Below are 27927 nucleotides of genomic sequence, written 5' to 3'. Positions count from 1 at the left end.
CTTTTCTGCAGAGTTGTTAGAACCTTCTGCTACCACATGCACCACTTCCACCACCGGATCCATAACCCCCACCATAAGGACTGCCCCCCTTCATGGGCCCATAATTTGATTGCTGCTGTCCAGAAGCATTAGAACTCCCACCACGACCATAGTCAACACCTCCAAAATCTTCTCCATTGTAACCATTGTATCTTCCACCTTGGCTTCCACATCCTGGTCCACCACCGCCATAGCCTCCTCTGCTACTCTAACCGGGACCACTGCCACCTCCAAACCCATTACATCCACCATCACCTCCTCCATAGCCACCTCTGCTGCCACCACCTCCACCACCAGAGCCTCCTCTTCCACCAGAGTTCCCACCATGGCCAGAGTGACCTCCAGCACCTCCAGAGTTTCATCCACAACCCATAAGGTTGCCAGATCCACCTCCATGACCACTTTGTGACCTAGCAGACTGCATTTCTTGTTTAGAAAGGGCCTTTTTCACTTCACAGTTATGCCCATAAATAGTGTGGTATTTCTGAAAAAGTTTATCAACTGTATTGTGATCATCAAAAGTTACAAAAGCAAATACCCTCTTTCCCACTCTGCCTGTCTTCCATAACTTCTGTGGTTTCAGTCTTGCCATACTCCTCATGTAGTCCCTCAAATTACATTCTTCTGTATCTTCTTTAATACCACCAACAGAAGTTTGCCTCACTGTTGGATGGGCAGCAAGTTTTACAGAGTCCTCTCTAGAAACAGCTCCTGGCTCCACCACACGTGCATCAACCTTGTGAGGTCAAGCACACATCACTGCATCCACCTCTCAGCACAAGAGTCAGTCACAAGACCAAAGCCCCTGGAACATTCTGTTTGGGGTCTCATCGCCGCACGATCTGTAGGAGTGCCCAGTTCTGAGAATGTTCTCTTAAGCTGTCATCTGTAGTTTCAAAGCTCAATAGTTTTCTCAACTGCTGCGGTTCCTTTGGATCGTGGCCCTCCCCCTGGCAGTAGCGATGACCGGAGTTGGGCTGGGGGCAACTGGGCAGCTGTTTTACCTCCATTTTGAGACCAGACTCACCTCTTCCAACTCGAGTTCAATATGGGGCCCAGAGGAAGAGGCCTGTTTTGTTTTAGATTCAACATACACGCAAGATCATACAGTATTTGTCTTTCTCTGTCTGACTTACTTCACTCAGCATGATGCCCTCAAGGTCCATTGATGTAGCAAGTGGCAGAATTTCCTTTTCTTAACGGTTGAGCAATATTTCATTGGCATTTTGTGTCTTTGTGTGTGATTTAGATGTATATACACATATGTACGTGTGTATGTATCACGTTTTCTTTCTCTGTTACATCCATCAGTGGACACTGAGGTTGCTTCCGCATCTTGGCTGTTGTACATAACGCTGCAGTAAGCATGTGTCTTTTCTAGTTAGCGCTTTCATTTTCTTTCAGTAAATACCCAGGAGTGCAGTTGCTGCATCACATGGTGGTTCTATTTTAAGTGTTTGAGGAATCCTCACAGTTTCCACAGGGGCTGCACCAATTAACATTTCCACCAACGGTGTGCAAGGGCTCCATTTTCTCCACGTCCTTCCCAACACTTTTTTTTTTTTAATGCCAGCCATTCTGACAGGTGTCAGGTGATGTCTCACGGTGGTTTTGATTTGCACCTCTCTGATGATTAGTGATGGTGTGAGTGTTTTTCCATGTGCCTATTGACCAGCTGTATGTCTTCTTGGGAAAATGTCTACTCAGATCCTCTGCCTATTTTTCAATCAAGTTGTTTGGGTTTTTTGCCATTGAACTGTATGTTTTTTTAAATAGTTTTGGGGTATTAACCTTTTATCAGAAGATTTGCACGTATTTTACCTCATTTAGTAGGCTGCTTTTTCACTTTGATGATGGTTTCCTTAACTGTGCAGAAGCTTTTTAGTTTGATATAGTCCCACTTGTGTATTTTTGCTTTTGTTGCCAAATCCAAGAAGTCATCGCCAAGACCAACATCAAGGAGTTAACTGCTTATATTTTCTACTAGGAGTTTTATTATTTCAGTTCTTATTTTCAAGTCTTTAATCCATTTGGGGTTTTTGTGAGTGGTCTAGTTTCATTCTTTTGCATGTGGCTGTCCAATTTTTCCATTTATTGAAGATACTGTCCTTTCTTCATGGTGTATTTTTTGACTCGTTGTGAATTAACTGTATATCTTTGGGGATGTTTTTATGGGCTCTGTATTCTGTACTGTTGCACCATGTGTAAGTTTTTATGCCAATAACGTACTGTTTTGATGACTATAACTTTGCAATATAGTTTGTAATAAGGGAGTGTGGTGCTTGGAGGTACATTCTTTTTCAAGATCGACTGGCTATTGAGGGTCTTTTGTGGTTCCATATCAATTTTAGGATTGTTTGTTTTGTTTGGGTGAAAAAATGCCATTAAAATTTTAATAGGAATTACACTGAATCTGTAGATTTCTTTGGGTAGTAATTTTTAACAACATTTTTTTTTAAGGATACAAGAACTGTTCTTTATTTCAGTAGTTGGGTTAAAAGGGTTGCATTGTTGTCTGAGTTATGAACGGCCAGATGAGGAAATTGTAAAGTTCTTAATGCAGTGCATCTTTTCTGTTCTTTCTACTTCGGGGTTTTTGCAGATAAATTCTCCAAGTTACCGCAAGTGTGTCACCTTCAAACCCCACCTCGATCTGTCTCCCTCTCTTCCTCTCCCTCCCTCCCCTCTCTTCCCATCTCTTCAAACACTGGTTCTCCTAAGGGGTTTCCTGTCCCAGCAAACAGTGCCAGCCTGCATCTAATCGCTCCTGTCAAAGAGAGCATGACTCTCCTCAACTGAAAATGCAGTCTGTCCTTAGATTTCTTTGTTACCACTAACTTGTAAATGTCTATCACACCTGCACACTTTTCTGCACTGCCACTGCGACCACCCTCGCTGGCCAGGGCTACTGTCACCTTTTATGTGAGTGATTACAAACACCCGTTAACTGGCTGCAGTGTGGAAAGGACACTGGAAGGCCAGATTTCATTTTCTCTGATTTCCCTAGAATTGATCCTATTACTCAACCTACAGTTTAAAATATTTCAGTGGCTTCCTGGTGATGTTAGGACAAAGATCTTGGTACTTTAAATGGCCTACAAATCCAAAGATGGCTAGCTCCTGCCTACCCTGACTCTCCCTCCTGCCTCTCTGCTTCAGCTGGACTGTATTTTTTTCACCTCTCATCCCAGGCCATATGCCCTTCATTTTTTTTTTAAATTTCTGAGGAGCAGTTTTTTTTTTAATTTACATGTATGTACTGTTCATTGTTTCTGAGAACAGTTTAGAGCGTTAGCTTTTTTTTTTTTTTGACTATATATTGAAGTACGGTCAGTTTACAATGTTGTACAGCACAGTACTGCAGTCAAATAGGAGCATACATATATTTGTTTTCATATTCTTTTTCACCGTAATTTACAAGATATTGAATTCAGCTCCCTGTGCTGTACAGTATGAACTTGTTTATCTATTTTATATGTGGTAGTTAGTATCTGCAAATCCCGAACTCCCAGTTTATCCCTTCCCACCCTCCTCCCCTCCTGGTAACCACAAGTTTGTTCTCTGTATCTGTGAGTCTGTTTCTGTTTTGTAAATAAGTTCATTTGTCTTTCTTTCTTTCTTTCTTTTTTAAGATTCTACATATGAGTGATACTATATGGTATTTTTCTTTCTCTTTTCTGGCTTGCTTCACTTAGTGTGATGATCTCTAGGTTCATCAATGTTGCCACAAGTGGCGTTATTTTATTCCTTTTTATGGCTGAGTATTATTCCATTGTATAAATATACCACATCTTCTTTATCCAATCATCTGTCAGTAGACATTTAGGTTGCTTCCATGTCTTGGCTGTTGTAAATAGTGCTGCTGTGAACACTGGGGTGCAAGTGTCTTTTCAAACTTTACTTTTCTCTGGATATATGCCCAGGAGGGGGATTGCTGGATTGTATGGTAGCTCTATTTTGGTCTTTTGAGGAATCTCCATACTGTTTTCCACAGTGGCTGCACAGAACTACATTCCCACCAGCAGTGTAGGAGGGTTCCCTTTTCTCCACACCCTCTCCAGCATTTATCATTGTGGACTTTTGAATGATGGCCATTCTGACTGATGTGAGGTGATACCTCATTGTAGTTTTGATTTGCATTTCTCTGATAATTAGCAATACTGCATTTTTTTATGTGCCTGTTGGCCATGTGTGTGTCTTCACTGGAGAATTGCTTGTTTAGGTCTTCTGCCCATTTTTTAATTGGGTTGTTTGGTTTTTTGTTTTTGAGTTGTTTAAATTGTTTGTATATTCTTGAAATTAAGCCCTTGTCAGTCTCATGTTTTGCAAATATTTTCTCCCATTTTGTAGGTTGTCTTTTTGTTTTGCTTATGGTTTCCTTTGCTGTGCAAAAACTTTCAAGTTTAGTTAGCTCACATTTGTTAATTTTTGCTTTTATTTCTATTGCCTGGGTAGATTGCCCTTGGAGAACATTGCTAAGATTTATGTCAGATAATGGTTTGCCTATGTTTTCTTCTAAGAGATTCATAGTGTTTTGTCTTATGTTTAAGTCTTTTAAGCCATTTTGAGTTTATTTTTGTGTATGGTATAAGGGAGTGTACTGGCTTCATTGATTTACATGCTGCTGTCCAGTTTTCCCAACACCATTTGCTGAAAAGATTGTGTTTACTCCATTGTATGTTCTTGCCTCCTTTGTCAAAGATTATTTGACCAAAAGTTTGTGGATTTGTTTCTGGGCTCTCTAGTCTGTTTCATTGATTGATATGTCTGTTTTTATGCCAATACCACACTGTTTTGATTACTGTAGCTCTGTTGTATTATTTGAAGTCTGGGAGGGTTAGTCCTCTAGCTTTGTTCTTTTTCTGCAGTAATGCTTTGGCAATTCTGGGTCTTTTGTGGTTCCATATAACTTTTAGGATTATTTGTTCTAGTTCTGTGAAAAATGTCCTGGGTAGTTTGAATAAGGATGGCATTAAATCTGTAGATTGCTCTGGATAGTATGGCCATTTTAACAATATTAATTCTTCCAGTGCAAGAGCATGGGATATCTTTCCATTTCTTCAAGTCATCTTTAATTTCCTCAGTCAGCATTTTGTAGTTCTCCACATAAGTCTTTGACTTCCTTGATCAGATTTATTCCTAAGTATTTTATTTTTTTGGATGCAATTTTAAAAGGGATTGTTTCTTTACTTTCCTTTTCTGATATTTCATTGTATAGTGTAAAGAAATGCCATTGATTTCTGTTTGTTAATCTTGTATCCTGCTACCTTGCTGAATTCTTTTTCAGCTCTAGTAGTTTTTCTGTGGGGCCTTTAGGGTTTTCTATATATAGTATCATGTCATCCACATATAATGGCAATTTTACCTCTTCTCTTCCAATTTGGATCTTATTTATTTATTTATTTATTTATTTATTTATTGTCTAAGGACTATGGCTGGGACTTCGAATACTATATTGAATAGAAGTGGTAAAAGTGGACATCCATGTCTCGTTCCAGACTTTAGAGAAAAGGCTTTCAGCTTTTCACCATTGATTATTATGCTGGCTGCGGGTTTGTCATAAACAGCTTTTATTATGTTGAGATGTGTTCCCTCTATACCCACTTTGGTAAGAGTGTTTTTTAATCATAAATAGGTGTTGAATTTTATCAAATGCCTTTTCTGCATCTATGGAGATGATCGTGTGACTTTTCCCCTTTCTCTTGTGGATGTGGTGTATCACGTTGATTGATTTGCATATGTTGAACCATCCTTGTGCCCTGGGATGAACCCAACTTGGTGTATAATCTTTTCTGTGTGTTGTTGGATTCTGTTTGCTAATATTTCGTTGAGGATTTTTTTTTACATGGGATTTTACTTTGTCTTTTTAAATTGAGTTATAGTCAGTTTACAATGTTGTGTCAATTTCTGGTGTACAGCACAATTTTTCAGTCATACATGAATATACACATTGTTGCGGATTTTTGCATCTATGTTCATCAGAAATACTGGCCTGCAATTCTCTTTTTTGGTAGTGTCTTTGTCTGGCTTTGGTATCAGGGTGATGGTGGCTTCATAGAATGAGTTTGGGAGTGTTCCCTCCTCATCTGTCTTTTGGAAGAGTTTGAGAAGGATCCATATGAGCTCTTCTTGGTATGTTTGGTGAATTCCCCAGTGAAGCCATCTGGTCCTGGACTTCTGTGTGCAGGGAACTTTTTGTTGCTAATTCTATTTCACTTCTAGTGATGGGTTTGTAGGATCTGTTTCTTCTTGATTCAGTTTCGGTGGACTGTACGTTTCCAGAAACTTGTCCATTTTTCCCAAGTTGTCCAATTTAATGCCATACGTGGTATTAGTGTTCATGGTATTCTCTTATGATTCTTTGCTTCTGTGGCATTGGTCGTGATCTCTGCATTTTCATTTCTTATTTTGTTTATTTGTGTGCTCCCTTTTCTTCCTGGTGAGCCTGGCCAGAGGCTCTTCACTTAGAATGACAATCTCCAGGTCCATCCATGTGACTGCAGATGGCATCGTTTTATTCTTTTTTATGGCTGAGTGAGTGGACCATCTTAAGGGTTTGGTAAATGAAACCCTGACCTCAGCCCATGAAAGACCCCGAACAAAAACCACCAATCTGAGCCCCGTCAACCCACAGAACCATGAAAGATAATCAGTTGTGCTTTAAGCCCCTCAGTTTTGGGGCGTGCAAATCCCAGCCACAGACAACCGAAACCGAGTCTGTGTGTGTCTGCGGATGTATGCGAATCCACACACACACACAAGCGAGGGGAGGAGAAAGAGCAAATGTGGGAAAACAGTCACAACTGGTCAATAATCCGGGTGTTTAGGGGTGTTCTGTGTTGTCACCTTTGACATTTGTGTGGATTTGAAATTTTTTTAATTAAAAATTTGAGGAAAAAATTACAGAAATACAGAAAAACCATCTTATATGTGATATGGATATGAATTTAAACTGTATGATAAAAGCAGAAAAAAGAACAAAGCCTTTTTGTTGTGTTGGTGACCAAACGAGGAGAGAAGTGTCCCCTCCGTGGGTGAAGCCTGAGTGACCAGAGGCCTGACTTCTCTGCTCACCTGAGAAAGAAAAGAGGTTCTGTGAAATAGAAGCAGCGTGGGGATGCTGCCAGACCTGAGAACACTCCCACATTAGACTGCTTCCAGGGCTGTGGGAATTCTTGTCTCCTCCCAGCAAATCTTTGAGAAAAAAAAAAAGGTGTTCTTCCATTCTGATAATCACAAAATAGCAATGCCTCTAGCTTTCAGAAAACTAAAGACACTTCAGGAGCTCATTTAACTGAGAAGTCCAGAGGTGGGTGAGGCTTCATAGAAAGGTGACCGTAGTTCCTCAGATGTGGTCACAAGGCTCAGGTTTTCCCCATCTCTTACCTCTGCCTTCCTGGTGCTGGTTGATCTTAAAGTTTGACTCCAGCACAGCAGTGAACACATCCCAACACTACCTTCACTCTTGTTCCTTCGGGAAAGAGGAGTGTCTTTTAAAAATCTGGGGTCCACTGAGGCCACATGCTTGCTATGGTCTCAGGACCCCAGGCCATCATCCTGTCCAGAAGCTAGATGGTGATCAGCCCCGCCTCAGTCATGTGGTTTGCTCCACAAGCCAGGAGGGATCCCACGTGAAGACGTGGCCGCGCTGGTCATGCAGGGCGAGAATCGCTGCCCCGCGGGCAGCCGGCCGGTGACCGCCACGGGGCGTGTCCTCTCCAGTTCGCACTGATTTCTGTACAGCACCTCGTTTTCCTCCTTCGTGGCGCGGGGACGGCTGGCTGCCGTATCTGCGTCTGGACTGCCTCCTTTCTGGAGGACACCCAGGCTGACTTGGGAACTGCTTGTCCCAAGGCAGGCGTCCAGGAAACAGACGCTGCCTGCCTAGTCCGAGTCACGTGACCAGGTGACTGCGGTCCCGGCCCTGAGTCAGTGCCAGTGAGCAGGAGGCATCTGCTGTGCCACCTCGTTTGTGGCTCTTGGATGGATGCCACCAAGAAAGGAGGTTCATGGGAGAGCTGTGTAGTCAGCCCAAAGTTGTCCACTCCAAGTTTATTCACAGGTGAGGTGTTGACTGTTGGTTTAAGATGGTGAGCTAGCCAGGCTCCGAGAGGGCCCACCATCCTTCATTCTTGGTATTCACACCCTCGTGCACCCTCTCCCGCAGGAAGCAGTAAGATAGAACTGTATTCCTGCAGTGAAATACAGTACAACAGAGCCGAGTCCCTGTCGCTGGTGTCCCGGGCCCAGGCAGACAGAGGTCAGAGAGAAGCATAGTTCTATTTTAACTTGATAACATCTTACGCTTAAATGCACTTTAAAGCGGAATATTTTTCACTCTTTCCCACCCATTTTATGTTTTTGATGTCACAATTTAAAGCCTTTTGTCTTGGCTAATTTTTGTAATTAGTTATTTTTATTCCTTTTGTCTTTTAACTTCCCTACTAGCTTTATAAGTGATTAACCCACCACCTTTACTATATACTTACCTTTATTAGTGAGATTGACTTTCAGGTTTTTTTTGTTACTAATCAGCACCCTTTCTTTTCACCTTATGTCCCTTTAACATTTCTTGTAAGGCTGATTTTGGGATAAGTCTGTTAGCTTTTGCTTGTCTGGAAGCCTCTTTGTCTCTCCTTTAATTCTGAATGACAACTTGGCCAGGTAGAGGACTGCTGGTTGGAGTTTTTACATTTCTTTCAGCACTTTTTATATATCATGCCACCCCCTTCTGGCCTACAAAGTTTCTGCTGAAAAATAGGTTAATAGTCTTATGGGGGTTCCCTGGTAAATAACAAGTTGTTTTTCTGTTGTTGCTTTTAAGATAATCTGTCTTTAAATTTTTTTTTTATTGAAGTATTGTCGGTTACAGTGTGTCAATTCCTGGTGTCCAGCACAATGTCCCAGTCATGCACATACATATATTCATTTTCATATTCTTTTTCATTAATGGTTATTGCAAGATATTGAACATAGTTCCCTGTACTACACAGAAGAAATTTTTTTTAAAAATTTATTTTTATATATGGTGGTTAATTCTTGCAAATCTCAAACTCCCAAACTTATCCCTTCCACCCCCTTCCCTTGGTAACCATAAGATTGTTTACTGTCTGCAAGTCTGTATCTATTTTGTAGATGAGTTCATAGTGTCCTTTCTTTTTTCTTTTAGGTTCCACATATGAGTGATATCATATGGTATTTTTCTTTCTCTGTCTGACTTACTTCATTTAGAGTGAAGATCCCTAGGTCCATCCGTGTTGCTGCAAATGACATTATTTTTTATGGCAGAGTAGTATTCCACTGTATAAATACACCACATCTTCTTTATCCAGTCATCTGTCATGGACATTTGGGTTGTTTCCATGTCTTGGCTATTGTAAATAGTGCTGCTGTGAACATTGGGGTGCAGGTGTCTTTTCAAATTAGAGTTCCCTCTGGATATATGCCCAGGAGTGGGATTGCTGGGTCACGTGGTAGCTCCATTTTTGGCATTTTATTTATAACATTTCTTGATGTGGGCTCTTTGAGTTCATTGTATTTGGGACTCTCTGTGCTTCCTGGACCGGGATGTCTGTTTCCTTCTCCAGATGAGGGACATTTTCGCCATTATTGCTTCAAATAAACTTTGTCTCTCTCCTCTTTCTTCTTTTTCTCCCTACGGTGCACGTGTTGGTCCATTGTGTGTCGTCCCCTACGCCGTCCTCACTCTTTTCCGTTCTCTTTTCTCTTTGTTGTTAGTTGGATGAGTTCTCCGCCCGGTCGAGGTCGCCAGTCCTTCCTTCTGCTTCATCCGTCGTGTCTCTCGGTTCAGCTGCGTCTTCAGCCCTGTGACTTCCCCTTGGTACTTTCTGACACTTTCTCTTTGCGGAAACTTTGCTCATTCATGGCTCACTTTGCTCATTCATGGCTCCCCAAGATGGGAGCCTTTTGAGGGCCATTAGTTTGAACAGTTAACCAGGTTAATAATCACTTACCTCTGTTTCATGAGGATCTTTTTTTCCCGAGATTTTATTTTTTTGTTTGGAACGTATTCCTGTTTCTCCACTTTCCTTGACACTATGTTGGTTTCTGTGTCTTAGATAAAATACTCACCTCTCCCCGTCTGGAAGGAGCAGCCTCTCACAGGAGATGACAGACACGGTTCAGCCCTGCCGTAGCTCTGCGCTGTGTCAAACCTCCGTGGCTGGCCGGCAGCCTTCCTCACTCTTGGTGGCTCTGAGGAGTGGAGTGTGTGCCGAGACCCTCGGCGTCCCAAAGGCGAGCATCTCAGTCAGCAGCGAGATCCAGGCTGCTGGGAAGGCAGGGTCTCAGGCCACAGCCATCCACGTGCACAGATAACACAGATAACCCTCGTCGGGGGCAGACTAGTCCAGGGCACTGCCGTCTGCTGCCTCTGCCCTGCGCCCTGGGTTTACAGCCAGTTAAGAGCTGTTTGTGGCTGTCCTGTTGAGTCTGTGAATACAGGCCTGTCGACCACCAAGGTGAGGTCATCAAGGGACGTGTCCCCTGGTGGTGCCAGACATGTGTGCTGGGAAACAAGCCACTGGGAAAAGAGCAGCTTGGAAAAGGAGCTGCACTGAAATTTCCAAGAGCTTAAAATGTTATATTCACACTTGCTTGCTTAAAACGCACATGCTTTCTTTGTTTTAATGTTTTGTGCAGCAGATGACCTGTAACACGGATTATGCTAAAGAAAATGTGTGGCGGGCAATCCTGAGATTGACCATAAGGTCATGAATAAAGGCGGATATTTCCTTAGGGTCAATGGATGGTCCTGGAAAGCCAGATCATCCATTAGCAGAACTTGGTTCTGGCATGAAAGCATGCGGGTAAGCCCAGGGGGAGTATCTGCTATCTCGAGATGTCCTGCAGGCAATGATAGGGTAGACTAAGAAATTTTGCATGCCCCGAGGGGGGTGATTGTTCCTGGAAGGGATGGGCCTGAAATTAATCAGTTAAACAGCAAGCAGAACTTAGTGCTTACCTCATGGAATGTCTAAAGCACCCCCCCTTTGATAGCGTTTTTTTCTGCTCTGTGTACTCCTGATACACATGATGTCGACCAGGGTTTTGGGGCTCGGGAGCCACGAGATCTTGAGGCCCCTGGTCCCATCTTTGCTCTTTACTTTGTCTCTTTGTTTCTTAAGTCTTGCGTCGCCTGTCCTCAGACACGGTCCCGAGCTGCGCTGGATGCAGCACATGTGCCCAGCTCCTGAGACACTGGTGACCTGGGACAGGGCAGAGGGAGCCACCAGCTACTGCCCGCCGGCCTCCCTCCGGAGACCATGGTTGGGGCCCTAGACGCGTGTTACAGAGAAGCCTGGCCCGAGGCCACAGCTGCGAAGACAGCTGTCCCCCTCACACAGCCTGGGCTGCGTCAGCCTGCGGCCTGTGTGCGGTCGGGGTAGCCGGTGAAGAACTGTTTCTCCGTTACAGTGTTATGCTCTGCTGGCCACCAGTGCCAGGCCACTAAGGTGTGTCCCCTGGGCTGCAGCTGCAAACACCTGGGCCCCAGACCAGTGCACAGGCCACTCTCCGGGTGACACTGGTGACCTGGAGTGAGGCAGCGTGAAGGCTTCTGGAGGGGATGACAGGCGGCCCTGAGATGCACATTAGGCTAGATGTCGGTTCTCCAGGCAGGACGTAAGGCTTCACCACAAGCAAATGAGCCTTTCAGTTGCTGCCTCTGTGCTGGGCTGTGGGGCAGGCGGGTCCACCGGGGCCCCGTAAGGACCATTTCTCAGTGCACAGCCCTGTCGGTCTTGTGGCTGGAAACCCCACTGGCTTTCAAAGCTGCATGTGCTGGGGACTGGCCTCTGGGGCAAGTCTTTAAAGCCGGGGTCCTGATGTGGGGTTCAAACCCCTCACTCCTCAGGGCGAAGCCCAGGATGTGAGTCCCCTCCCCGTGGCGGGGGCACTGTGCCGGGGTGGGGTTTACGGCGAGGCGGGGCCCCAGGCTCTCCCACCCGTGTTGTTTTTCCTCATTGACCTGGCATGGAGGAGCCCCTCAGCTGGCTGCCGGCTCACTGTGAGATCAGGCTGTGTGTAGTGGTGGATTTGGTGTGTCTGTGTTCAGGGCCTTGCGCTGACATCGTGGGCCGGACCCTATACACCTCACTTGTAAGAGGGGATGTGGTGTTTGGTCACAGAACACCCTCCCGTGGCCGGATCCCAGGAACCACGGTTACAGGTCCAGCAAGCTGGTGAGGCAGGTGGCGTTCTGAGACTGCTCCCAGCACGCCCGCCTCCTGGTGTACACACCCTCTGGCACCCAGTGGAGGGGACTTTGCAGATCCCAAGTCAGGTGAGGCCTTAAAAGGGACGAGGGTCCTTGTGACAAGAGTCCAAGTGTGGGAAGGCTCTATCCTGAGGGAGAACCGTTCTCACTGCTGGTGTCGACGGTGCAGGGGATGTGGTGGCCAGCATGGCAGGTGGCCTGTGGGGATGGAGGGCCCGTCGCTGCGGACCACGTGAGCCCTGGGCCCCCAGCCGTGAGGAGCGGCTTCCGCCCAACCACAGGGGCTCGGGGGTTGGTTGGTACCGATTTATTACAGCAGCCATAAAAAACAAAAACGACTGAGTATTTTGCTCCACGGAACTGCAAGTGTTATTTGTTAAATATTTATTGATGTTAAGTCCACATTACACCAGCACAACAACCCAAAGAAGTAAGATAGTACTTATTTTTTTTTATAAATACAACATGAAAGGTGGCAAAAATGCTACTTAACCCCAAACCCAGCAAATTAGCAAAAAGTCACATTCAGAAAAATTTGGCAAGTAAGATACGATGTAAGTCATGATTCTACCGTGGAGAAAGGTCCACGAGAGACTGCCCGGTATTGTAAACCCACATGAGCAGTGTACGTCCACGTGGTCAGACGCCTGGACTGCTCTGCACGGAGCGTGTATGGCCCCGGTGCCCAAGCCGGTCACTGAAAACTCGGCTGGCTGGTGTCCTTACGAGGAAGCAGGAAGCTGCACACGTGAAGCAGAAACATGAACTATATGGGTGGTACAGATACAAAATTATTTAAAAAATACTACGTACTGAACTGAGTAACTGAGCTAAGAGTTCACCATTTTTCTTATAAATAATGAAAGATACATGTGTTCTGCAGGAGTACAGTGTGTTCTTTTCATAGCAAAGTACCGTTAACACCTCACATTTCATAGTATCAGGCCACATTGTTTTTTTCTCCCTTTCAAAGTTTATTGGTTCCGACTTAAAGCCATCAAGTCTGGTCAGATCCACGCCACTGAGCTGGTGCCGAACCACAGGCATTCAGAGATCAGTCTTTGCCAAGACGCCTTGACAAGCGACTCGAAACCCAGCACCTTCTTAGGCCAAAAAGGTCTCCTGGCAGCAGGGGCGTGAACTCAGTCTCCAGCCACGTATCTCAGAGCCTTCGAGAAAATGCATCCTGGCACCGACCTGTTTTGTCTCCCACAGTCTCCGATCCCCCCAGCAGACTAGAGCCCACGGGCTGTCTCTGTGACAATCTCGCAGCCTCGGTCCACACGCAACTTGCTCTGTGCACCTAAATCTTCAGCGCCGCCCCGAGCTCAGACACCGCGGTGTCCGGAGCACAAGCGTCCTCCCGCTGACCCTTAGGTCCCTGACTTGTGAATGGCAGTGATTCTCACCTCTGTCTTAGATGGATTTTGGAGAAAACCAAAGAAAAGCTTGGCCCTTCCAGCCTCCTGCCCCCTCCTGCCATCTGCGCGAACAGCCTGGCGGGCTGTCCCTCCCTCTCCTTGCCCAGGCCCCGCCCCCCGGCCCTCAGGGCGCCCTGGCCCTCCATGGAATGGACTGTGACGCAGCTCTGCTTTATTCAGGGAACTCCAGACTATCTGTACTTAAATCAGCCTTTCACAGGGTTTGTGAGTGAGCTTCCTACCCAGGCAACATGAAAAGAAAACACTACACGTTAAGAAGAAAAGGTTAGGAACCAAGGCGTCAACCTTGTGAGAAGACTCCCCAGGTAAGTAAAATCGGAGGCAGTCGTCCCTCCTGGACGCTCTGGGAGACGACCATCTACAGGACCAGGCACCGACCTGCGTCTCCGCCCGCTCCCTGCCCGGCAGAGCCCAGCACGTGACGGGGGTCTGGTGGCACCTACGCCGGAGTCCAAGGCACTGTGGGTGACACGGGTGGTGGCAGTTACCTCTTCTCGAGCACTTTCATCACCGCCATTCCCAGGGTTTTGAAGCTGGCTGGTGACGAGTACTCGGTACAGGGGCGGTCTGCTCACACCGGCGCCCCAGGAAGGGAAGCGCGGCTTTGGTGTCTCTAGTTCTTACAGTTCAGGGTGTGTCTGCCTCCGACAGGGCGGCAGAGGGGTGGGGCGGGACGGCCGGGCTACAGGTCCTCGCTCTCCACCAGGCCGGGGCTCAGCGCCAGGTGCGACGGGCTGGCTTCGGGCTGGAAGGCAGCCCTGATGTCCAGGCCCTGGTCCGAAAGGGCGGCGTAGCGACTGGCCGAGGGCCGCACCCGCTTGGGCTTGGTGCTCTGCGCCGGCTGCTGCCACTGGGCTGCAAGACACAAGGCGAGACGGTGACACTGAGACTTGCCTGAACCAGGCGAGGACCAGGCGGGAGGTCTGCTGGGATGGCGCGGGAAGAGTTCTGACCTAGGAAGCGCCTTGTGTCTCACCCGTGTGCACGGGCGGGGGGCTGCAGTAGTGCAGTTGCACAGACTAAGTGGGGTTCCTCTTTACTGAGTCAGAACTACCTGCAGCACAGGGAATCCTCCGAAATGGCTGCTAAGCTCCCTAACCCTCACTTCTCTCCTTAAAAAAAAACCAAACAAACTTAAAAGCGCTAAATGTGTAAATGCCACAGTAACTAGAGTGCTCAGGTATTCCGGACGGATGTTCTGACAGGAACTGGGGGAAAGGAACTGGGCAGTGGGGGAAGGCCGAGGCCAGGCAATTCTCAAAAAGTCGCACGGTTATTTCTCACGTTGGAAATCGGCTCTTGATTTTCCCTAGTGGCTTTCTTTAGTCACGAGACAACATGATGCTGTTGGGCTGGCGTGGAAACGCACGAGGAACAGTTTTCTCCAGATCCCGTACGCATGAGCACTAACAGACGGACGTGACACTCAGACCTACTGCTCAGCTGCTTAAGATGAATTAACGAACAGCACTAAGCTACAAAAAGTATGCATTCCAGGACCATACATTTAGAGTGAGTTCAGATGCCGTGGCACGATCATAACTGGGGAGGGAACGTTAAAGGCGGTCAGTCACGGGCACAGGAGCAGAGGGACAAGGATGGGGTTATGCCTTCGCCGCATGTTAACGTCTAAGGAGGCTCAGGTAAGGAAGCCGCAGCGGAGGGGCCAAGGTGAGAGACCAACATGCGCGTTTTGCTAAAAATGGAAAGTTCTACGTGATACTTGGGCTCTGTGCTCCTGGCGCGGCTCGCTATTAATGTTGAGAAACTACAAACAGAAAGAGAAAGAGCAACGTGAAACTCTGGCAAACGAAACACTACAGTTGTTTCTAAGATGATTTAAAAGGGATGTGATTGGCGGGGCCAACGCCTACTTTCTCATGAGTGAGTGGAGGCGGCGCTGGGAGAGGGGGCACTCACTGTACACGTCCAGCCGGGCTGTGCAGGACACAATCCCTGCCTCGTTCTTGGCTGACACCGTGTACCAGCCCGCGTCGTCCTTGGTGGCTCCCTGGATGAGCAGGCAGACGTAGCCGTGGGGGTCCTGGTGCATGCTGGAGGTGGGGGCGATGGCGAGAGAATGCCATGATTTTAAAGAGCAGTTTTGGACTCAGAGCATCATTTTTTTTTCTTTGGTGGGAGAGGCAATTAGGTCTATTTATATTTATTTGTTTTAATGGAGGGGCTGGAGATTGAACCCAGGACCTTGTGTACGCTAAGCATGTGCTGTACCAGTGAGCTATATATCCAACCCCCAACCCCAAACCATCGTTTTTAATTATTAAATCACTGGAAACAGAAATATGCAAGCCGGGATCCCAGAGTCCACCCTGTACTGGAGAGGCCGCCAGACTGTCATCGTTAACAGGGGACGCGAGAGGGGCACCAGGGGGCTGAACGCGTCTGGGGACTTAAATTCTAGCAGGGGACCCTCCCCAGAGCTCTGCAACCGCCCCCCCAACACTGCAGCTTCCCGTCTCAAAGAAGAGCCGACACCAGAGCCCCCGGGGGCGGGGGTGAGGCTCACCTCACGCGGTCTGTGCTGTGCGTCAGCGACTCGTTCTCCTTCTTCCAGAAGATCTGCGGGGGCGGCGCCCCGGACACGCGGCACTCCAGCCGCACCGGGTACCCGTCAGCCACCCCCGTGTTCTGCAGCTTCTCCAGGAACACAGGGGCCTTGTACGCCTCCTTGGCTACAAAAACACGAGACAGGTTATCCACCCAGGACCCAGGCGAGGGGCCCCATGGAGAGCTAGGGAACAGGGCTCAAGCCACTGCTGCTGCTCTGACACCATCTTCCACCTCTCACCAAGTCACTCCTCTCCCGAGACGGGTCCCTGTGTTCCACAGGGTCCGCTGGCCACCTGCTCACGGGCCCGTCTGACGTCTGGTCACGCCGGCCTCTGGGAAGGCTCAAGGCTAATTACAGTCCTCGTCCCAACCCAGCCCTGCCACCCAGGGACACGGATGATGAGGATTCAGGAGTCGGATCCTCTAGGCTCCCGCCCAGCTGCAGTGATTCAGATGGGTTCTGAGTCCTGGCTGAAGGGAGACACCCCAGGACTTGATAGGGGATGAGGCAGCCGGGACCGCATATTCCTCAAACTGCACTCTTAGATGACCTCATTACTCAGTCTGAAAAAAATCTGGGCTGTTCTGTTAGTAACACTGGGTATTGCTGTTGGTGGGAAAGTATTTCTTGGATCTGCGGTGGAGACGAGATTTCAGGGAAAGAAGAAGACTTAGTCATCACTTTCTGAGCTGCCAACAAAGAATCTGAGGGTGCGGCCTCCTCCGCCCTCTGCTGTGACAAATACAGCAACAGAGATTAAAAAAAAAAAAGTCCTACTTGAAACTTTTAAGTCCTGAGACTGAGACCTCGAATCTCAGATGTGGTTACCCGGCCTGGGCGATTCTGGGGCACTTGGGAACAGACCTCACTGAGTATTCTTTCTGGGGTCCAGTCTTCGAAAGAGCGTAAGACGTGTAAACTGGGCCCCACGTCCCGGCAGCCACCCAGGAGGAAAAGCAAGTCCCGATTGGGGCCCCTGCTGGGCAGGGCCAGGGGATGCAGAGGTCATGGGACTCAGTTCTTAGGAAATGACTGAGTCCTGCGACACCAGCTGTGATGGTCCCCGTCCGACACGTGGGGACGTGGACGAGCCAAGACGTAATGGCTCTGCCCAGGGCACTGCCAGGAGACCAGCGCTGCAGGGCACAGGGCGCAGACTCCCTACCAGCCTTTCCCTAAACGCAGCCTCCTTCCCGGGGGTGGGGCTTTATTCTGATAGGTAAGTCTTGTGAAGTGTTCTCATACAATCAAGAGCAGATCTGAGCTCAGTCTGTCTAGGACACGGGGGTGGATGAGAACGTTTCAGACTTGCGGATTCTGGTGTCCCTGCACGTCACCTGACAACCTCGGTACACGGGAAGGACTTCGTGTGCCAGGAAGTTCTCATCCACCAAGTGTGGTTCCTGAGCCGGGCTGCTGTGCCCTCCCTGTGAACACTGGGAGTCATGAGAAGGAGAGTCACCCAGAAAAACTGCTCAGGCTGAGCAGGGAAGGGGAGACACCGCCATGGCTACGCTGAAGACAAAGTCTGCGGTTCTACCTGCCAGGTCTCGCCTGCTGTCCTAACTATGGGGACGGCCCAGTAAGTGTTCTCCATGGTGAGGTACGTCCCACATGGGTTAGTCTGTGTTTCTGACCCGGACGGTCCCTCCAGGAGAGACGCGACCCGCAGACCTACCAGCGACCACGAGCTCCAGGCTGAAGGCGTTCTGTCCCGCCCGGTTGGTGGCCACGCACGTGTAGATGCCGGCGTCGCGGGCAGTGACAGGCTCTATGACCAGCGAGTGCACCCCGTTTTCCCGCACCAGCATCCTGTGGGCGCTGTCCGGGCGGACGGGCCTCCCGTCCAGCTGCCAGGTGAGGTCCGGGGTCGGCAGCCCGCTGACCTGAGCCGGGAAGCACACACGTGTGACTTGTGGCATGAGAACAGAGTGAGGTCGCCAGCAGCTAAGACACCAGCACAGACCCCTCCATCCAAGATGGGGCTTTTAACATCATGTCCTGTTTCTCTTTTGCTTAAAACCTTTCAGTGGCTTCTCAGCGCACACAGGCTCACTTCGGAGCGCTTCTTACACAGCAACCCAGAGAAAAGTGAAACGGAGACTGAGTACATTTCTGCCCTCGTCCTCCCTCACCCGGGGTTACAGAGACCACGGGCTGATGCCAGCACAGGGCTCCGAGGCCTCCGAAAAGATGTCCGCCCGTAAAGCAGAAACCCATCCTCCGCTGGCAGAGAAAGGATCAGTCCTGGCACCAAAGCCAAGACCTGCCACCACGGTGGGGACACTACTTAACCGTGTCCATCAACCCTCAGGACGGTCATTACTGTACAACCCCTGAAGCTAAGGAACAGGCAAAATGCGAAATCCCACAGAAAGCCGTCTCAGCAGCTCTGCATCATGTGGACAAGTCACGAGCCCCCCAGGCCAGGACAGCCGTGTGACCAGACAGCGGCCAAAGCAGCACGTTCAGCGGCTAGCTGCACGCTGTGCCGTGTAGGGAGAGGACGGCCGGTGCCTGCCTGCTCTTGACGGCTGGGCCCTGCACGGTGCAAGTGAAGAAGGCCTTTTCACCCCCACCCCAAATTCAGAAAGATGCCAGTGGGAACTGTAACCCAGTTCTTTAGAAGAACCAGCTGGAGAGCTCGAGATTCCAGCCCTGCTGTGTGACACTCACTGATTCTGCCCTCCAGCTGCCTCCCCCACACAGACAGCAGAGGGATGAAGAAGTCAGGGAGGAAAATTAGGTCAATTCACAGCACTGCTGGAAGGAGGGCCTGGAGCCCAGTTCTCCCATCTGTCCACCTCCCCCCCCACCAACCAGCTCCTGCTCTGCCTGTCCAGGGGTCACCAGAGGCGTGCAGCTGGGGGTGGGTAGACAGCCCTGCTCAGGCTGCATCCCGTCCCACTCAGACCCCAGACGCATGGGGCCCTGTACCGGCTGAGGACACGGTGCGTGGAGGAGGGAGGCGCCCACGTGGTCTCAGCCTACCTGAACCACCAGCTCCAGGCCAGCGGACAGAGCTCTGCCCGGTCAGGTGAAGGGACAGGCCGATGCGTCTGTCCTTCCTAAGCCTGGGAAAGCAAGCCTGAGCTCAGGAATTTAAGATCGCCATGAGCAGGCAGTAACCTGTACAGGTGGGTGCTCCTGGCTGCCAAGGAAAGAGAAGGAGGGAGGAGCCCACTGCTGTAAGAGCGAGAGAGGACTCTCCCTCGGGACTGAGAACCAAGTCGAGGGCAGCCAGTCAGTGTCCGGGAAGGGGCACAGGGGTGACCGGGGTTGGGGAACCTAGCTGCTGCCTTCATGGCGTATTTTCACGATTTTTTCCCACTGAAAGCACAGAGACGCCGGGCTTTTTTTCCCTGAACCGGGTAACACGCCATCTGTCCAGGTGACAAGATTTCCACATTTTATTGGCAAAATCAGAGATTACTTTGTTTCTGATATACTTTTAAAGGCAGGCATATCAAGGACAGCTGTGTCACTCGCAGTAAAATAAAGGGCTATAATTTCTTCTAGTAAAAATGATGAGAAGCAGAGCCAGCAGTGCGGTGAACCTCTAAACAGCCGTCGCCTAGACACTTTACAGGTGGTCTGCACGAGTTCTTAAATTACAGACCCAAAATAAATACATGTGCATAAATACACAGACACTGACACTCAGTCTGTGTGCCTGCACTGCACAGGGCTCTGCTGGAAAGTAAAACACCTTTGTTAAGACTACACTGACTTTTTCACGTATTTGCACAAACCCAGAGCTGATCCTGCAACTGCCTTACACCTGTGTCCTGCAATCCCAGAGAGAACCAGCAGGGGGAGCCCAAGGAACCATCTAGAACCTCACCCGATTTAAGAGCTAAAATTTTAACTTAAGGTCAGTAAGTCTCCTATGCGATTCCAGGCCTGTGCACCTGCTGAGACCCACCTGGAAGCCCTGCTGTAAAGAAGGGGCCACTCTGACTTCTCGCAGAAGCAGGAGACGGGAGGACCGAGGGAGCAGGCAAGTGGATACAACACTTGTATGAGAACAGGGTGACTTTCAACTACTTAAGGATCAGGATATGCGACAGCTTCAGCGCAGTTATTACTTCAACAAAAAGGAAATCTTGCGGGGCCACAGCCTCCCAGGACTTTCTGGGGCACGGGGTGTACGGTTCCAGGGAAAACACAGGAAACAAAAATGTTACAGGAAAAGAATGACTCGAAACTATGTCTATACAAACATTGAGAGCGTTGCCCTCACTTTTCCTCTACTGCTAGGAGTTTCGCTTCACAGACTTTTCCCAAAAGGAGCTAAGGGCCAGCGGTGAGGAGGGGAAGGGACGGGGCGTCAGCCTCACCTTGCAGTCCATCCTGCACAGCCTCCCCTCCTGGACAGTCAGGTCCCCAGGGGCCTGCAGGAAGTGAGGCCTGAAGAAGCGCTCCTGAATCGGCTCGCTCTCGTCCGCGCTGTCCCTGGACCGGGACCGAGGCCTTAGGACAAGACAGACAGTCAGCAGACAGACAGATGGGGGCTGGGGGCAGAAGGATAGGAGGTGTGGGGGCAGGTAGGCAGGCAGCAGGTGTTCTTGGTCCTCCAGTTTCTACAATACATGGGGTAACCACGTTAACTCCCTTACCTGGTTCCTAGTCCCAAGGTTTACAACATAAAAAAAGCCAGTAAAGCAAAACCTTGCTTCATATGCAAGTTTATTATAATAAACTTCGTCATCTAGCTGCAGACATTAAACCCGCTGCCCTGAACCTCACAGCTGTATAGACACCACCAAAGAGGAAGCGGGGGAAACGGGGTGCTTGTATTAACCTGTTTTTTCCCTAAATACATATTTTTAAAGCTGTATGAGAAGTACCAGCTATTGCTCATTTATTACCAAAGTTTTTCAACAAAAATTACTGTAACTTTCCACTGTGACTGTGAATTTGTAGGAAATTAAAAGTTCTTTTTACTTTGCAAAAAAAATATTGAATACAAGTTTCTCTTCATACTAACCAGGAAAACATTATATTTTTTTTAGGCAGGTTTTCTTCTGCATCAGTTATCCATATGCCTAAAGACACTATTTTTATTCTTAAAAATTGAAGTAGAGTTGATTTATAATGTTTCAGGTGCACAGCAAAGTGATCTAGTTTTACATATGTACACACACACCTGGGAGTGTGTATACATACATATATTCTTTTTCAGGTTCTTGTCCATTATAGGTTATTACAGGATATTGAATACAGTTTCCTGTGCTAGATCTAGACAAGGTCCTTGTTATATATTTATTTTACACACAGGAATTTGTACCTGCTAATCTCCAATTCCTACTTTATACCTCCCACCTCTCCTCCTTGGTTTGTTTTCCACATCTGCGAGTCTATTTCTATTGCATAAATAAGTTCATTTGTATCATTGTTTTAGATCCCACATATAAATGACACCGTATTTGTCTTTCTCTGACTTACGTTACTTGGTATGATCGGATCTAGGTCCATCCGTATTGCAGCAAATGACACTTTTATTTTATTTTTATAGCTGAGTAATATTCTATTATATATACACACCACATCTTTATCCAGTCATCTGCTGATGGACATTTTAGGTTCTTCCCTGTCTTGGCTACTGTATATAGTGCTGCTATGAACATTGGGGAGCATGTATCTTTGAATTAAGGTTCCCTCTGGATCTATGCCCAGGAGTGGGGTCACTGGATCGTATGATAAGTCTATTTTCAGTTTTTTAAGGAACCTCCATACCCTCTCTGGCATTTATCATTTGTGGACTTTTGAATGACAGCCATTCTGACTGGTGTGAGGCGAAACCTCATTGTAGTTTTGATGTGCGTTTCTCTAATAAGTAGTGATGATGAGCATTTTTTCACGTGCCCATTGGCCATCTGTGTGTCTCCACTGGAGAAATGTCTGTTTAGGTCTCCTGCCCATTTTTGGATTGGGTTTTGTTTTTTTGACATTGAGCTGAATGAGCTACTTGTATGTTTTGGAAATTAATCCCCTGAAGACACTATTTTTTTTTCTTTAAAATTGTGCATCTCCCAGATTCCACGTGTCTCTCTTGCTTTTGTGCATGTTGCCAGAGGCCCCTTTAAGAGCAATTTAATTTAAAGTGATTGCAGGGAAGACTCAGGAGCAGGGTGAACACAAACTCAGTCGATGATCACGGAGGATGGGTGAGAAACACTTAACCAGGAAAAGGAAAAGCAAAGCAAGTGACTGATGAGGGCGCCAGCACAGTAACTCCCTTCCTCTCACAGTTCACTGTGTCTGCAGCACAGATGGAGTCTGCGCATGGGCTCTTCTAGGACATGGGGACCCACGAGACGCGTGAATGTACTGAAGACCCCGAGAAAAGCAGGAGGCAATGCCGCAGGAGGACGAGCAGGCCCGCACGAGCATGCGCGCTGACCTCCACGGGCACGGGTGGGCGCAGGCCGGACGCCGTGGGCCCACCCCCAGTGCCGGTTCTAACTCTGCGAGGGCTCCGTGCTCAGAGCTGCTCCCTGGATGCTGACCTTGGGCCGAGGACACAGGCCCGCGAGGGTGGGACATTCTCTGCGGTGCCCTGTGTCCGCCCCGTACCCAGCAGCTCCTTCTGGAGCCCAGTGAGCTCCCGAGAAGTGACACCGCTACCCCCCATCCTCACATCGACTCGGGGCGGCCAGACATGGGGGGCACCCACACACGACAGGCCTGACCCACGAGGTCATGGTCTGAAATAAACTGCTGGGGCCAAGTGACTGGACAAGGGACCTTCGCAAACTAGCTCATCTGGAGAAAGTGAGGGGTCAACCCACAGGCTGCGGGGGTGGGTGTGTGGTCTGGGCGGACAACCTGAGGGTCCAAGGGCACAGCCCCCTGGCCGGTGTGTCCCCCAGCGCGGGCCGCAGCCAGCACACCTCTCCCAGCCTGTTCCCAGCTGTTCCCGGGCATGCTCCCTCCTGCCGTCGCCCAGGTCCTGACTGTGGATTCGCCGTCATAATAAAACCACAGTAACAGACGCGAGAAGTACCTTCTGCCGTGCGGGTGGCCCGAGGACGGGCGGGGGCTGCGGCCTCTCTGGTTCACCGCCTGCACCATCAGCCGCCCGGTGCAGCTGACGCGGCCCTGTGGGGACAGAGGGACAGACGTTGACGACCGGCCCCTGAGCACCTCCCCGTGTCCGTCCTGTGCTCCTGAGACTTGGTTCCTGGACCAGACCAACGTCCGTCCGAGGAAGGACACCAGCCTGTCTCAGAATCCTCCCTCCCAGCCCAGCTCCTCCGCAGAGCCCTGGGTGAAGAGCTGGGGAGACGAGGCCGCCCCGAGCTCTCAGCAAGCCTGGGGGGGAGGTTAAGGTGACAGCCCTTGACGAATGCGCTGTGACCTGCTGCGGCCCGCCGGCCGGGGGCGTGGGTCGTGGGTGTCCTGTGGTGACTCCACTTTCATGTCAAACAGCTGCTGCTTGAAGCCACATGACCTTAGTTTTCCTTTCAGTTTTGTCTTTTTAAAAAATGTTAGTGGTGCCCCTTCCAAAAGCCATACATTAACAGAGCTGCTGGCAGGAAAAAAGGGCGTTACGTACGCCGCAGGCCGGGGTGAGGGGGCGCTCAGTGACCACACGCACACGCGAGGTTCAAAAACCAGATGCCGTGTAATGCCTGAAACAGAGGGCACGTGACAAGGGCCCATCCAACGAAAAGCTGTATTTTATCTCCCTCTTAAATTTTTATCTGAAGTACCCTGACTCATCTGTGGCCACCCCACCCTGAACACACCCGCTCTCCTCTGAAGTAACAGGATGACATCAGCGGCAGGTGTAAACCCAGTGATTCTGTACTGAGTCACCACAGAACGTGGCTGCATTCTGCACCTTCTCCCTTAAATTTGTCCCCTGAAAGCCTGATCAGCGCTCACTCAGGGGCAGAGACAGCAGTGCCTGGAGCACCAAGACGACGTGCCCAGGGGCCGTGGGTCCCCGGCTTTCTCCGCCCCGTCACTGCAGCAGGGCAGCCAAGTGGAAGATTCTCTCCTCCGTCCACTCCTCCCACAGCCGGACACCGAGCAGATGGAAGCCTGGATTCCAACCACGGCCAATGACGTGGCAGACGGACCACTGACACTTGTCCCAGGTGAGTGCCAGGTATGGGCGGCCTCACGGGTACCCACGGTCAAGGAGGCACTGACCGCTGGTCATTCCCAGTGGCCAATACAGATAGGACTGGGCTGAGGGATCATGGAGAGAGACTCCCAGGCAGAATTCAGGGAGGGCGGGGGCCCTCCAGGTCCCCCCAAAGCCCAGAGTCTAGGCCACAGACACCCAGAAAAGGCAGAGCCACATAGGAACGCGGCACAGACGGGAGAAGAGCGAGGAATGACACACAGGGAGAGGAGGTCGTGAACACACAGGCAGTCCCGTGAGCTGGACACCAGACGTCCTCCATCAGGTCCAAGCCTGCCTTTCCTGAAAACGTCCAGGTGTCACCTCACGAGGGGAACTACCTCCAACCTGGGTCATATCTGAAGTCTGCACCACACGACAGAAATTCACGCTGATCTCGGCAAACATGTGGGGTTCCCTAAACTGGCTTTAAATCTGAAAATAACTTCATCAAAGACCCCCAAATCTCTACCCGCTAGAAAACCTAGGCGTGACTTGCTTAGAAGACCCCCTTGGAAATCACACAGCTCACTTCTAACGGCTCCTTTAAGAGACGCACGTGTGAGATCTGTGACTCCTTGGAGCTGGAGGACAAGGAGCGAGCGGTCTGTGTCGTTTTGCACCAGCAGTTCTGATGGCACTGGTGATTTGGGGCAGCTTCAGCACACAACTTTCATTTGGAGAGATTAAAATAGACATACATGGTTGGGTAGATTTTTCCTTGTGGTGTAAAACCCAGAGGGTCCACAAAGGAAGTTAGTATTAACTAGTAATTTATATGGTTAAAAAAAGATGTGTGTTAAATTCAGCCTTTAACCCTGATTTTGGGGAAGCAGCTATTTGCTAAAAAAGAAAAAAATTTCTCTAACCTGGATTCAGGTTTTGATTTTTTTCCCTAAAACTTTGAGTCAATCCCCCAATTTGTTCGTGGCTTTCTCTGTAAAAGGGGAGACACCGTATCTCACAAGGGTTCTGTGATGTCACCACCACTGTTAACCGTCCCAGTGCTGGTACCTCGTTTCTGCGGGTCTGGGACCTCAGGGGCGCACGTCAAGATGCTCCTTAGGGGCCCGCGCTCGGCTGGCTCCAGGGCCGTCTGCCAAGTAGACATTTCACTTGGTCTGCTCTTACTTTGACTCCTTCAAAGGCCTCTTCTGACCAGCGCCCCCCACTGCTCAATCCTGGACGGGCCCCGGATGCCTGCCCCTGGCTCCCGAGCCCTGGAATCAGCCAGGGCTCCATCCCCCAGGACGGAATGACGGCAGGCAGGTCCCCAACTCCTTCAGAGGAACAGGACCCTACCCACCACCCTGCAGGGAGAGGCTCTCGGGACGACCAAACAGGTCAAGTGCTTGGTACTGTGCACAGAACAGATGCTCAGAATGTTCCATTTTCATAGCACTAGATGTGGGTATAACAATCGCCAGACGGATAGGAGCTGTTTTGTTCAATGCAATTGTTTTCACACATGGTGGAGTTTTTCCCCTTCCCTCCCCCTTTTGGTATTAGGGTGTAATTTACTCCAGAGGAAAAGCAACACGCTCAGCCCAGGAGGCGGGATGTGTGGACTCAGGTGGTGCTCGGAGGTGCCACGTACGCAGGTACATCCCACGCGCCCGGCACGTGGCGGCTGCGTCTGCAGTAGAGGGAAGGTGACCCAACCACCGTCTGTGCTTGGGACAGACCCTGCCCCCAAACCAGGGTCCACGGTTGGCATGCTTCTCCGTAAACATGCATTTCTACCGTGCTGCCAAGACTTCTCACTGCTTCTGCTCAGACCCACGCAGACAAACACAGTCACGGGATGCTTCCTTAACTTACCTGATTTAAGAAAAAGGGATACGCTCTCATTTGTCACCTTTCCTTTCTACACCACCCTTCACTGCCGAGCAGAAAGGGGAAAGCCTGGAGCTCAGGGGGCGGAACTGTCGGTCTGATAACACGCCGGCACTGGTTACGCACACGGCCGATCAGTAAGTGAACAGGAATGTTTAAAAACACCCACTCGAACAAGGGGGACAATTCTGACATTTTTTTAGTGCAGAATTCAGTGACGCAGTTTTGAAAAGCTACCTCTAAGGTGCACCACTGGAAGTTCAGATTTCTCAGTCTGAACGTTTTCTGAGGTCCGAGGACCACGCGGAATGAGGCTCCCGTGGTTTTAACCGTGCAAATGTGCCGGTTAACCTGGTTGTCGTCCTAACTTCAGGCTCTGGGCACACGGACGCTGTTAAATGCTTTTCACTGTCGTATCTCTTCCTGCTTTATTATTGACACACGAAGCAGGAGCGGATGTGAGTGTTGACCGTGGAGCCTGGCGGGGCTGGCAACCTGGCAACACTGGACCAACCCCCACCAACGATCCGGCTTGTGCAATTTAACCCAGCTGCCCTGCCCACCCCCTGCCCCGTTTTCTCCTCCAAACAAGTCCACGCTGTTAAGGCTCTAACACCAGTGACAGGTTCTGTGCTGAATACCCAGGTCACAGCGAGTGCTCCAGGCCGGTGATTTGCATGGAGAGCATGGACTCCTCCGTTCACGGAACCTCCCTTGTGGCACATGGATCTTCAGGAAAGCTGGCACGCATCCACACGGTGCAGCTCGGGGACACATCAGATGCACCCCAGCCCTCCCACACTTGAGAACAAGATGGGCCGCCCAGCAACACAGCACAACAAACAAAAGCGTGAGTGTTGAGACTCAGCCGTGTCTCAGAGCCGGGCTGGGGCTGTGTGCGGTGCTGCGCACTCACGGGTGATGGCACCAAACGGTGCGGCTCCCGGGACCTCAGGCAGGGGATGGACCCTCGGCCCGAGGCTGGCTCAGAGCCGCCTGCTCCGTCCCGAGTCGGAACTGGACGCAGTCAGCACGATCGAACGTCTCTTAGTCCCCGAAGACGGACCAGGTGGAAACAGAGGCCATAAAGCAATCTGCTGGCCGTGGCGTTTCCCTCCCTCCTCGCCCTCCCCCTCCTCCCGGCCGCGCTCGGTAGTTCTGTCCTGCTGCAGAGCCGGGCGCCTGTGTTTCATGACCAAGCTCTTTCCCACTCGGCCCTTTCCTCTTTCCCTCGGTCCCTTCACACCGCGGAGGCCACAGCATCTCCAAACACAGAGATGTTCCCTTTCAAGCCCAAATCCTTCTGTACTGTGAAACACGATGAAGGGACCACAGGGCACTGAGGTGGGGAGGAACCCGCCGTGATGCCGCGAACGCTTCCCGGAGTCCCGTGTCATGGAAAACCCAGCTTTTACTTCTCAGATTGTTTCCAGCGCCTACCTACAGGATGCTGCTTGTAAACCGTGTCTCAGTTCACAGATTACAAGGCAAAACCCTCTCGTATACAACAGCTGTCTGTGAAGCTGAGATTACAAAGTCCGCTGCGTTCCCACACCTGCAAGTGATGACCGACACCAGACTCAGGTCGGAAACGCTCTGCTGCTGGCCACAGTCTAACTGCCACCTGGTTCGCTGAACACATAAGAAGTTCGCTCCAGCTTCT

The 27927-nt window shown here is 49.7% G+C and overlaps 1 protein-coding gene and 1 pseudogene across 5 annotated transcripts in view; both read right to left on the bottom strand.

The window, feature by feature from the left end:
• Positions 1 to 16: 16 nt before the first annotated feature.
• On the bottom strand, positions 17 to 1049 carry LOC102534558 (heterogeneous nuclear ribonucleoprotein A3 pseudogene; annotated as a pseudogene).
• Positions 1050 to 12646: 11597 nt separating this feature from the next.
• PALLD (palladin, cytoskeletal associated protein) overlaps positions 12647 to 27927 on the bottom strand; it is a 279165-nt gene continuing 263884 nt past the window's right edge. For all 5 annotated transcript variants that reach the window (XM_072952688.1, XM_072952689.1, XM_072952690.1 and 2 more), the window contains 6 exons: positions 23301 to 23395; positions 20632 to 20764; positions 17970 to 18177; positions 16247 to 16412; positions 15640 to 15773; positions 12647 to 14574 (listed from right to left, as the gene is read on the bottom strand). In XM_072952688.1, coding sequence (XP_072808789.1) covers positions 14402 to 14574; positions 15640 to 15773; positions 16247 to 16412; positions 17970 to 18177; positions 20632 to 20764; positions 23301 to 23395 — 909 coding nt within the window. In that variant the 3' untranslated portion in view covers positions 12647 to 14401. The remainder of the gene's footprint in view (positions 14575 to 15639; positions 15774 to 16246; positions 16413 to 17969; positions 18178 to 20631; positions 20765 to 23300; positions 23396 to 27927) is intronic.

The sequence above is a fragment of the Vicugna pacos genome, chromosome 31 (genome assembly GCF_048564905.1).
Source record: "Vicugna pacos chromosome 31, VicPac4, whole genome shotgun sequence".
Classification (NCBI taxonomy): Eukaryota; Metazoa; Chordata; class Mammalia; order Artiodactyla; family Camelidae; genus Vicugna; species Vicugna pacos.
This window is presented reverse-complemented; position numbering and strand designations above follow the sequence as displayed.